This window comes from Salmo salar, chromosome ssa01 (genome assembly GCF_905237065.1).
Source record: "Salmo salar chromosome ssa01, Ssal_v3.1, whole genome shotgun sequence".
Lineage (NCBI taxonomy): Eukaryota > Metazoa > Chordata > Actinopteri > Salmoniformes > Salmonidae > Salmo > Salmo salar.
Genome location: NC_059442.1, coordinates 121,168,897 through 121,181,337, shown reverse-complemented (window position 1 = coordinate 121,181,337; position 12,441 = coordinate 121,168,897). Strand labels below are relative to the sequence as shown.

At 44.2% G+C, this 12,441-nt stretch overlaps 1 protein-coding gene across 1 annotated transcript in view; it reads left to right on the top strand.

The window, feature by feature from the left end:
• The first annotated feature begins 1,925 nt into the window (after nt 1-1,925).
• The window catches only part of LOC106560554 (calmodulin-regulated spectrin-associated protein 1-B), a 166,854-nt gene continuing 156,338 nt past the window's right edge, over nt 1,926-12,441 (top strand). The window contains exons 1-2 of the mRNA XM_014123552.2: nt 1,926-2,094; nt 2,629-2,798. Coding sequence (XP_013979027.1) covers nt 2,630-2,798 — 169 coding nt within the window. The 5' untranslated portion in view covers nt 1,926-2,094; nt 2,629. The remainder of the gene's footprint in view (nt 2,095-2,628; nt 2,799-12,441) is intronic.

Below are 12,441 nucleotides of genomic sequence, written 5' to 3'. Positions count from 1 at the left end.
AAGGTCATCCGGAGGTTCAACGAGGTAACATACCATTTACAACTCCCCACCAACTGCCAAATCTCACCATCTTTTCATGTTTCCCTTCTCAGGTCGGTGGTTCCTGGTCCCCAGACTGATGCCTACCCCTGCAACACCCCTTTGCCTCCCCTGGACATCTATGGGACCCCTGCCTATGCTGTCAGGTCCCTACTGGAATCCTGACGTCGTTCAGTACGATACTCCTGTTTTGTTCATCTGCCATGTCTTATTATTTTTTGTTACTTTTACTCCTTTTTCTCCCCAATTTCGTGGTATCCAATTGGTAGTTACAGTCTTCTCTCATCGCTGCAACTCCTGTACGGACTCGAGAGAGGCGAAGGTCTAGAGCCATCCGTCCTCCGAAACCCGACCCAACCAAGCCGTACTGCTTCTTGACACAATGCCCGCTTAACCCGGAAGCCAGCCACACCAATGTGTCGGAGGAAACACCGTACAGCTGGCGACCGTGACAGCGTGCATGTGCCCGGCCCACCACAGGAGTTGCTAGAGCGTGATGGGACAATGACATCTCTGCTGGCTAAACCCTCCCCTAACCTGGACGACGCTGGGCCAATTGTGCACCTCCCCATGGGTCTCCCGGTCGCGGTCGGCTGCAACAGAGCCTGGACTCGAACCAGGATCTCTAGTGGCACAGCTAGCAAATCCGATGCAGTGCCTTAGACCACTGCGCCACTCGGGATTATTATTAGACTGTCTTTCTGAACCTCGTTCCTTTCTCACTGTGTATACGTCACACTTCTTTGACAACTGGAGCTGCTATCCTTTCACCCTCTCCCATGGCTGTTAGCTAGCTATCCACAAATGCATTTGGAGTTTGTGTTTTTCATCATACAATGATAAATACACCAAGATAGCTAGCTAATATGAAGTTAGGTAGCTGGTGATATTGAATTCACTTAGCCATCTATACAGTATGTAAAGTTGGCTAGCTAGCTTCGTTAGCAGCTCATTTGAGTTAGCCTGCACTGTAGCTAGCTAATAATACATAGTTTTTTAAAACATTTTTTAAATGTATTTACTTTCTTGAATAGGTTCTCCCAGCCGTGTGGACTATGGGAGACAAGGCAACAAAGTTTGTTTGTCAACAGAATGTTTTAGAGCATATTACTATTTACCTGTGAACAAATTCATTAAATGGAGAATGGATTACACTATTTGCCCATTTAATAACCAGACCTTCATACAAACTTGCTATGCTGAATTCTTGATGCACAATTGGACGTGCTGCTATATCCTGCTATATGCTGCCAGTACACCCACAAGTGAGCCATTCTGGGCAACTAATGTACACTAACCATGAGTCTTTTCCCTACGAAGTGATAGGATATATAAGTTAACCTGTACAAGATTTTGTGCCGAATAAATTACATTGTTACAGGTGTCAAGCTTATGGGCATGTGGCAGCAGAGTGTAGGAGGGAGGTGTGAGAAGTGTGCAGAAGGGCATGTGACAAAGTAATGTGCAGCATTGGGGAAAGAAAAGGTATGTGTCAATTGTTGGGGTGCCCATGGAGCTGGGGATCTGAAATATCTGGTGCGAAAGAGGCAGGTTGAGTTTTCCAGGGTTAGAGTAGTGTAGAAGTTGTAGTATGCTGAGGCAGTGAAGAAAGTAGAGGAAGATGGGTCAAGGTGGAGGGATCCTGACAGGAGTGGTGTGAACAGAGAGATAGGCCAACAAGTGATATATGCTTCAGTAAGAAGTACTGCACGGCAGGGATGGAACGTTAGTCGCAGAAAGGTTGTGGTGGCAGGGTGTTTTATTTTTATTTTTTTACAAGCTCAGAGTTAGATGGTAAGGTATTTGTTTTGCAATGTATAAGGGAGTTATACTCCAGGGTAGTAGGTGGCGATAATGCAACATTTATTGGATGCCAACCGCCGTTAAACCCCATCTAAGAAGAACTGCACATCATATTGTCTTGCTGGTCAGTTGGTGGGGAGGACCAAACCGTAACTTTAGCTGTGGTGAAAACGATGTTTTTTTGTTCTTTAGATTGTAAGGATACCTCACTATTCGTCAAAGCTGGATTGTGGATCTCGTGCTCATTTAAAAGTAATATTTTATTGCTTTAAAATTAATCAACTGTACAATGACTGTATTTGATAACTAGCCACTTAGCATAGCTAACTAATTTGGCTGACGTTAGCCGTGTCACCTCTCAAATAAGCTTAGCGTTGCTGCTAGACTAGAAAACTAACGAAGCTCATTCATACACAGCCTGGCTGGTAGCTATAGCTAGTTGGCTAATCAACTAACTCTGATAAGCGAATGTAATCAATTAACGTGCTATTTGTGTGTCGTTATTTTATTTTGCGAGAATTATGAATCGAGACTAAGGTTAGTTACGTTTGGTGGTTGACCATCCGCTATAATCTTGTTTTTCCAGAGGTAGGCGTTTCATACATGCGCCACGATGCATTTATTTTGTTATACTAGCACATTAACTATCTAGCGTTACTGTCTGTGATTGTATTTATACAGTACATGAGAATGCAGTTCCTTTGCTAGTAAATTAGCTAGTGCATACAGTTGACATTGGTAAACGTCATTGTTCTTTCTAACTAGTATGTGGTTTGTCTGGTACAGGATGGATTTAGACGTGTGTGCTGGCGGAAACAGTACCAAGGGAAAAGCTGGTTCGGCTCATGCAGGTGAAGGAGGGGCTATGGCGATCGTGCCTCTGGAGCTCTATGACTCCGCTAGAGCGAAAATAGATGCAAATCTCCGCTGGCTGCTAGCCAAAGCTTACGGTATAGGTATGTGTTTTCTCTTGGGCAGGTGCTCGCAATCTTTTGTGTTTTGAATATTGAAACGCTACTGTTAGCTTTGGGACACAACGGGAGTCTGTCTATTGCTTGGACTCCCTGAGTTGTACTTCATTATAGTAGATGGTGACGGAAAATAACCACGCCACAATATAGCCGACTTCTTGTCAATAAAAGCATATGTCTAGGCAGTCAATTTACCAGAAAAAGTGAAATATGCCCCTCTGTCAAATAAATATTTGAATCCAACTTTTGTCCAAACAGCACCATATTCCTGCGGTGTAAACAGTGGTAGATTTGTACACTGAACAAAAATATGAACGCAACATGTGAAGTGTTGGTCCCATGTTTCATGAGCTAAAATAAATGATCCCAGAAATGTTCCATATGCACAGAAAGCTTATTTCACTCTAAATTTGTATACAAATTTGTTTACATCCCTGTTAGTGTGCATTTCTCCTTTGCCAAGATAATCCAACCACCTGACAGGTGTGGCATATCAGGAAGCTGATTAAACAGCATTGTCATTACACAGGTGCACCTTGTGCTGGGGACAATAAAAAGCCACTCTAAATTGTGCAGTTGTGTCACACAATGCAATGCCACAAATGTCTCAAATTTTGAGGGAGTGTGCAATTGGCTTGCGACTGCAGGAATGTCCACCATAGCTGTTGCCAGATTATTTTGTTAAATTCTCTACCATAAACTGCCACCAATATTGTTTTTGAAAGTTTGGCAGTACGTCCAACCTACATCACAACTGCAGACCAGGTGTAAACACGCCAGCCCAGGACCTGCACATCTGGCTTCTTCACCTACGGGATCATCTGAGACCAGCCACCTGGACAGCTAATGAAACTGGGTTTGCAAAAGCGAATAATTTCTGCACAAACTGTCAAACCATCTCAAGGAAGCTCATCTGCGTGCTCGTCGTCTTGACCTGACTGCAGTATGGCGTCGTAACTGACTTAAGTGAACACGCTGGAGAAGTGTGCTCTTCTAGGATGAATCCCAGTTTCAACTGTACTGGGAAGATAGCATGTATGCCGTTGTGAACAGAGTACCCCATGGTGGGGTTTTGGTATGGGCAGGCATAAGCTACGGACAACAAACACAAGTGCATTTTATTGATGGCGATTTGAATGCACAGAGATACTGTGAAGAGATCCTGGGGCCCATTGTTGTGCCATTCATTCGGCGCCATCACCTCATGTTTCAGCATGACAATGCACGCCCCTATGTCGTAAGGATCTGTACACAATACCTGGATGCTGAAAATGTCCCAGTTCTTACATGGCCTGCATACTCACCCATTGAGCATGTTTTGGATGCTCTGGATTAGTGATGCACCGATATGACATTTTTGGCCGATACCGATATCTGATATTTTCCTTGCCAAAAAAAACAATACCGATAACCGATATTAAAATTTTTAGAATGCCTTTTAAGCATTCTAGTACAGTTAAATAGTTACCACACACACATGGACACAGCGGGTCTAAAGCACTGCATCTCAGTGCAAGAGGCGTCACTACAGTCCCTTGTTGGAATCCAGGCTGTGTCACATCCTGCTGTGATTGGGAGCCCCATAGGGCCCAGCATCGTCCGGTGTTGGCCGGGGTAGGCCGTCATTGTAAATAAGAATTTGTTCTTAACTGACTTGGCAAGTTAAATAAAGGTTACACACCACACTGACCAAAAAGTTATTTTGTTGGCATTTACTTATTTATTTTATTTATTTTTTATTTATTTCACCTTTATTTAACCAGGTAGGCTAGTTGAGAACAAGTTCTCATTTACAACTGCGACCTGGCCAAGATAAAGCAAAGCAGTGCGACACAAACAACACAGTTACACATGGAATAAACAAACATACAGTCAATAACACAATAGAAAAAAGTCTATATACAGTGTGTGCAAATGACGTAAGATAAGGGAGGTAAGGCAAAAATAGGTCATTGTGGCAAAATAATTACAATTTAGCAATTCAACTCTGGAGGGAAAGATGTGCAGAAGATGAATGTGCAAGTGGAGATACTGGGGTGCAAAGGAGCAAAATAAATGAATAACAGTATGGGGATGAGGTAGTTGGATGGGCTATTCACAGATGGGCTATGTACAGGTGCAGTGATCTGTGAGCTGCTCTGACAGCTGATGCTTAAAGTTAGTGAGGGAGATATGAGTCTCCAGCTTCAGTGATTTTTGCAATTCGTTCCAGTCATTGGCAGCAGAGAACTGGAAGGAAAGGCGACCAAAGGAGGAATTGGCTTTGGGGGTGACCAGTGAAATATACATGCTGGAGCACGTGCTACGGGTGGATGCTGCTATGGTGACCAGTGAGCTGAGATAAGGCGGGGCTTTACCTAGCAAAGACTTATAGATGACCTGGAGCCAGTGGGTTTGGCGACGAATATGAAGCGAGGGCCAGCCAACGAGAGCGTACAGGTCGCAGTGGTGGGTAGTATATGGGGCTTTGGTGACAAAACGGATGGCACTGTGATAGCCTGCATCCAATTTGCTGAGTAGAGTGTTGGAGGCTATTTTGTAAATGACATCGCCGAAGTCAAGGATCGGTAGGATAGTCAGTTTTACGAGGGTATGTTTGGCAGCATGAGCGAAGGATGCTTTGTTGCGACATAGGAAGCCGATTCTAGATTTAATATTGGATTGGAGATGCTTAATGTGAGTATGGAAGGAGAGTTTACAGTCTAACCAGACACCTAGGTATTTATAGTTGTCCACATATTCTAAGTCAGAACCGTCCAGAGTAGTAATGCTGGACGGGCGGGCAGGTGCTGGCAGCGATCGGTTGAAGAGCATGCATTTGGTTTTACTTGCATTTAAGAGCAGTTGGAGGCCACGGGAGGAGAGTTGTATGGCGTTGAAGCTCGTCTGGAGGTTAGTTAACAGTGTCCATAGAAGGGCCAGAAGAGTCGGCCCAAGAATTGAACCCTGTGGCACCCCCATAGAGACTGCCAGAGGTCCGGACAACAGGCCCTCCGATTTGACACACTGAACTCTGTCTGAGAAGTAGTTGGTGAACCAGGCAAGGCAGTCATTTGAGAAACCAAGGCTGTTGAGTCTGCCAATAAGAATATGGTGATTGACAGAGTCGAAAGCCTTGGCCAGGTCTATGAATACAGCTGCACAGTATTGTCTCTTATCGATGGAGGTTATGATATCGTTTAGGACCTTGAGCGTGGCTGAGGTGCACCCGTGACCAGTTCGGAAACCAGATTGCATAGCGGAGAAGGTGTGGTGGGACTCGAAATGGTCGGTGATCTGTTTGTTAACTTGGCTTTCGAAGACCTTGGAAAGGTAGGGTAGGATAGATATAGGTCTGTAGCAGTTTGGGTCTTTGAAGAGGGGGATGACCGCGGCAGCTTTCCAACCTTTGGGGATCTCAGACGATACGAAAGAGAGGTTGAACAGGCTAGTAATACGGGTTGCAACATTTTCGGCTGATAATTTTAGAAAGGGTCCAGATTCTCTAGCCCTGCTGATTTGTAGGGGTCCAGATTTTGCAGCTCTTTCCGAACATCAGCTATCTGGATTTGGGTGAAGGATAAATGGGGGAGGCTTGGGCAAGTTGCTGTTGGGGGGGTGCAGGGCTGTTGACCGCGGCAGGGGTGGCCAGGTGGGAAGCATGGCCAGCCGTAGAAAAATGCTTATTGAAATTGTCAATTATCGTAGATTTATCGGTGGTTTCCTAGCCTCAGTGCAGTGGGCAGCTGGGAGGTGGTGCTCTTTTTCTCCATGGACTTTACAGTGTCCCAGAACTTTTTGGGAGTTTGTGCTGCAGGATGAAAATTTCTGTTTGAAAAAGCTAGCCTTGGCATTTCTAACTGCCTGTGTATATTGGTTCCTAACTTCCCTGAAAAGTAGCATTTCACGGGGGCTATTCGATGCTAATGCAGTATGCCACAGGATGTTTTTGTGCTGGTCAAGGGCAGTCAAGTCTGGAGTGAACCACGGGCTATATCTGTTCCTGGTCCTACATTTTTTGAATGGGGCATGCTTATTTAAGATTGTGAGGGAAGATCTTTTAAAGAATAACCAGGCATCTTCTGCTGACGGAATGAGGTCGATATCCTTCCAGGATACCCGGGCCAGGTCGATTTGAAAGGCCTACTCGCTGAAGTGTTTTAGGGAGCGTTTGACATTGATGAGGGGTGGTCGTTTGACCGCAGACCCATTACGGACGCAAGCAATGAGGCAGTGATCGCTGAGATCCTGGTTGAAGACAGCAGAGGTGTATTTGGAGGGCAGGTTGGTTAGGAGGGTATGAGGGTGCCTTGTGTTTACGGATTTGGGGTTTTACCAGGTAGGTTCATTGATTGTTTGTGTGAGATTGAGGGCATCAAGCTTAGATTTTAGGAAGGCTGGGGTGTTAAGCATGTCTCAGTTTAGGTCACCTAACAGCACAAGCTCTGAAGATAGATGGGGGGCAATTAATTCACATATGGTGTCCAGGGCAATGCTGGGGGCAGAAGGTGGTCTTTAGCAAGCGGCAATGGTGAGACACTTGTTTCTGAAAAGGTGGATTTTTAAAAGTAGAAGCTCAAATTGTTTGGGCGCAGACCTGGATAGTAAGACAGAACTCTGCAGGCTATCTCTGCAGTAGATTGCAACTCTGCCCCCTTTGGCAGCTCTATCTTGTCAGGAAATGTTATAGTTAGGGATGGAAATTTCAGGGTTTTTGGTGGCCTTCCTAAGCCAGGATTTAGACACGGCTAGGACATACGGGTTGGCGGAGTGTGCTAAAGCAGTAAATAAAAGAAACTTAGGGAGGAGGCTTCTAATGTTAACATGCATGAAACCAAGGTTTTTATGGTTACAGAAGTCAACAAATGTGAGCGCCTGGGGAATGGGAGTGGAGCTAGGCACTGCAGGGCCCTCTACATCGCCAGAGGGGCAGAGTAGGATAAGGGTACGGCTAAAGGCTATACGAACTCGTCGTCTAGTACGTTCGGAACAGAGAGTAAAAGGAGCAGGTTTCTGGGCGTGGTAGAATAGATTCAATGCATAATGTACAGACAAAGGTATGGTAGGATGTGAATACAGTTTAGGTAAACCTAGGCATTGAGTGACAATGAGAGAGTTATTGTCTCTAGAAATATCAATTAAACCAGGTGAGGTCACCGCATGTGTGGGAGTTGGGGCAAGAGGGTTAGCTGAGGCATGTTGAGCAGGGCTGGCGGCTCTACAGTGAAATAAGACAATCACTAACCAAAATAGCAATGGACAATGCATATTGACATTAGGGAGAGGCATGCGTAGCCGAGTGATCATAGGGTCCAGTGAGTAGCTGGGCGGGCTGGAGACACGATGATTCAGACAGCTAGCGGGCCGGGGCTAGCAGAAGGGCCTTAGAGCGACGTCGCGACGGAAGAAGTCTGTGGTAGCCCCCTTGTGCGGTTACGTCGGCAGACCAGTCGTGATGGATCAGCAGGGGTCCGTGTAGTAAAAGGTATAGTAGCCCAAGAAATTGGCTGATGGACCTCTTCAGCTAACAGTCCGATATGCTCTTGACGGCTAGCGGGCCGTGGCTAGCAGGCTAGCAGATGGGCATTCAGGGGATGTCGTGACGGAGGAGCCTGTTGAAAAAACCCCTCTGGCGGATTACATCAGTAGTCCAGTCATGATGGATCGGCGGGGCTCCGTATCGGCAGTAAAAGGGGTCCAGGCCAATTTTCAAAATAGGTATTGTAGCCTAAGGAGTGGCTGATGGACCACTTCAGCTTGCTGGGAGATGGGCCTAGCATAGGCTAGGTCCAGGCTAATTGGTGCTTGCTTCCGGACAGAGACGTTAGCCAGGAGAAGCCAATCGGATAGCAGCTTGCTAGCTGTGATGATCCAGGTGAAGAGGTTCAGAGCTTGCGGTAGGAATCTGGAGATCTCAAGGCCATCAGACTGTTAAACAGCCATCACTAACATTGAGTGGCTGCTGCCAACTACTGACTCAAATCTCTAGCCACTTTAATAATAAAACATTGGATGTTATAAATGTATCACTAGTCACTTTAAACAATGCTACTTTATATAATGTTTACATGCCCTACATTACTCATCTCATATGTATCTACTGTACTCTATACCATCTACTGCATCTTGTCGATGCCGTTCAGCCATCGCTCATCCATATATTTATATGTACATATTCTTATTCATTCCTTTGTTGTTGTGAAATTGTTAGATTACTTGTTAGATATTACTGCATGGTCGGAACTAGAAGCACAAGCATTTCGCTACACTCACATTAACATCTGCTAACCATGTGTATGTGACCAATAAAATTTGATTTGATATGGAGAAAAACAAGTCCGATTAAGCTCTGGGTTGAATCGTGCTGAGCACATTGGCAGGAGTTGTCCGGGATAAAGGTTAGCTGAAGACCGCTAGCAGTGGCTATCTGACTGCTAGTTAGCTGGCTAGCTTCTATTCGGGGTTCCGGTTCTAAAGTAAAGAAAATAGCAGATCCATACCACATTGGGTGAGGCGGGTTGCAGGAGAGTATGTTGAAGTTGGGGTTAAAAAATATATAAAAAATATGTGTGAAGAAAAAATATATAAAAAGATATATATACACGGGACAAGACGAAGACAAAAGACGCCTGACTGCTACGCTATCTTGGATTTAGAGTATTTCCCCATTACCATTAAAACATAATCAAAACCTATTTCTTTCACTTGCTGTGCTGTTTCGTTGTTCATTTGTTCAGTCATTTCATTCTCAACCAGGATTTCATCATACATGTCGAGCAGCGAAGTTTCAGCTCTGTCTGTCCGTGGCCTCTCTTCCTCTGTGCGCACTTTCACTGTGTCCGTTTCCATCTGTCCAGCTGTGTGTGTAACATTTCACGTAAACCCTGTTTCTTGTCTGCATCGAAGTAGCAGTCCTTGTACATGGCATCGAGCATGGTGGCGACATAGTAAAGAGAGAGTGCCACCGAATCGCTTGTTCACAGCCTGTGTCGGCAGTTTTGTTGAGCAGGCGATTCAATGCCATGACAGAGGGTTTCACGTCTGCTGCAGACGCTGTTGATGAGCTTATTTCTCAAGTCAGTTGTTCGAATGGAGCTAGCTAGTGTGTTGATGTTTATAAGTTTCAAACATTTTCTCAAATACTATTGAAATGGCAGCAGCGGTATGACAACCAGCACGTTCATGAGCATGCAATACGACTTTCTTCAGTACAAAATCCTCGACGACCCACTATGCTGTCAGACTCGGCATGCTCATGGGGCTGATATATCGCTGGTCCAAATGTCATTCGTGAAGCTAATATCAGTGACACCATTTAAAAAATTTTTTTTAGCAGTGCTGCTATTGCTGTGTAACTCCGGTAGGTCAACATCTGAAAAATAGCGCATTTGGTAGTGTGTACCGGGACTCGACCAGCCAGCGAAAGCCAACATCACCCTCGACAGAGAACGGTTGATTGTCAAGAGCAATGAATTCCATTATCTTGGCGTTAATGGATTTCGCTTTGAGTTGTCTCGCTGCGATTTTCTTACTCTCAGATGACTGCTCGATCCACACAGCAGACATTGTGGGCTAGGTTAGAAATTCTGTGTCGCACGTGTAGCTCAACATTTTACGTGGTGTCATTACGTCATGTACCTACGTTATATAGGTATGCACGTCAGCTTTGACATCGATTTTGCACATCGGCGTTAAATTAGACATCGGGCCGATGTTGGCATTTTTAGCTAATATTGTCCGATTCCGATAAATTCACCGATATATCGTGCATCCCTACTCTGGATCGAGGTGTACAACGGCGTGTTCCAGTTCTCGACAATATCCAGCAACTGCGAAACAGCCATTGAAGAGGAGTGGGACAACATTCCACAGGCCGCAATCATGTCGCGTTGCATGAGGCGGTCACATCACTGGTTTTCTGACCTACGTCCCTACTTTTTTGTTGTGTAGATTTCTTGGTAGGAAGTCTCACAAAGTGTGTGGTCTAATGGCAGCCTGCTGTCTAACGTGGCAGAAATATGATGCGGTTTGGACAAAAGTTTGGATTGATATTTATTTAATAGCGAGGGACACATTTCACTTTGTCTGATAAGTAGAGTTTCTAGAGATTATACAGATGCTTTTGCTTACAGGAAATGTTTTTGTGGTATGGTTATTTTCCGTCGCCAAGCACCAGAACCACGCACAACTCCGGGAGTCCATCCAATACACAGACTGTTGTGTCCCAAAGCTAATGAAACGCCTACTGTTGAAGTCTGTTAATGAGAAACATTATGTTAAAACAACAAAAACATCTGTCTGTCTCTAGATCTAGTTGTTTTGTCTCACTGTGGTGCCACAGATTTGGCACCAGAACTCAGACCTGCATGAATGTCATGAGCTAGCTAATTCACCTGTTGTTTTTGTCTGGGGTTTATGGCTCAGTAAAATTAAGGTTAGGCTGCATATGCCACTTATTGTGTGACCGATATAACAGCTCTAATTCTGACAGATCAGGATTTAGACAGCTGGTGGTTGAAGTGTGCACGTATCTTTATTTACCCTTCTTTGAGCAGCTTACTGGCTGCAGAAAGTGTGTGTGTCTGTGGTGGGGGAGGGATTGGATGTGCTTGAGGATGATTGTTGTCCTCTTGAGTCAAGGAATATTCTCTGGCTAAACCCACCTCAAGCAATTTTATTCACAATGGTCATCTTATTACACACTGCATCGCTCATCACTACTCGCTCCTTGTGTGTCTGTGTGTGTGTCCTGCAGAGAGACATTAAAGCTACAATATGTAACTTTTTGTGTGACCTTAACAAATTCAGATAGAAATGTGTGTTATAGACATGTCATTATCTTTGAAAGCAAGTATAAGAAGCGTTAGACCTTTTCTATGTGTGCAACTTCTATGCTTCCCGGTCTTAAGTTTCATTTTTGCGTCTTACTTTCGGTTTTGTACAACACGTTCAAACAGCTAAAAATACATTATTTTTGGTTATGGAAAATATATTTCACCTGCAGTTTAGATGGTACAATGATTCCGAACACTAATCTAGCTTGTTTTGTCACATAAACTGAAATTAGGCAAACTTTTAGAATTTTTGCAACCAGGAAATGGCAAAGCGATTTCTGCATAGTGCATCTTTTTAACCTGTTGGGGCTAGGGGGCAGTATTTTCACGGCCAGATGAAAAACGTACCCAATTTAAACAGGTTACTACTCTGGCCCAGAAAATAGAATATGCATATTATTAATAGATTTGGATAGAAAACACTCTGAAGTTTCTAAAACTGTTTGAATGGTGTCTCTAAGTATAACAGAACTCATATGGCAGGCAAAAACCTGAGAAAAAAATACAAGCAGGAAATGAAAATCTTGTGGCTGTACTATTTTCGAGTCATTGCCAATGGAACACACAGTGACAAAGGATTCATTTTGCACTTCCTATGAGATTAATATGCTGATATATGCACATGATTGATATATGCACATGATAGCATATTTCATGAGCATTCATTACTATTTTTTGCCAATTGAAAACATGGGTTTTTTATGCTAGCATGTCAGTCTCACAGTAACAACGTAACTTAGTGAACTACAACAATATAGATTTCAGGCATTCACGGCTTACATTTTTAAATGCATTTAGTCTTATTTTACTGTCGA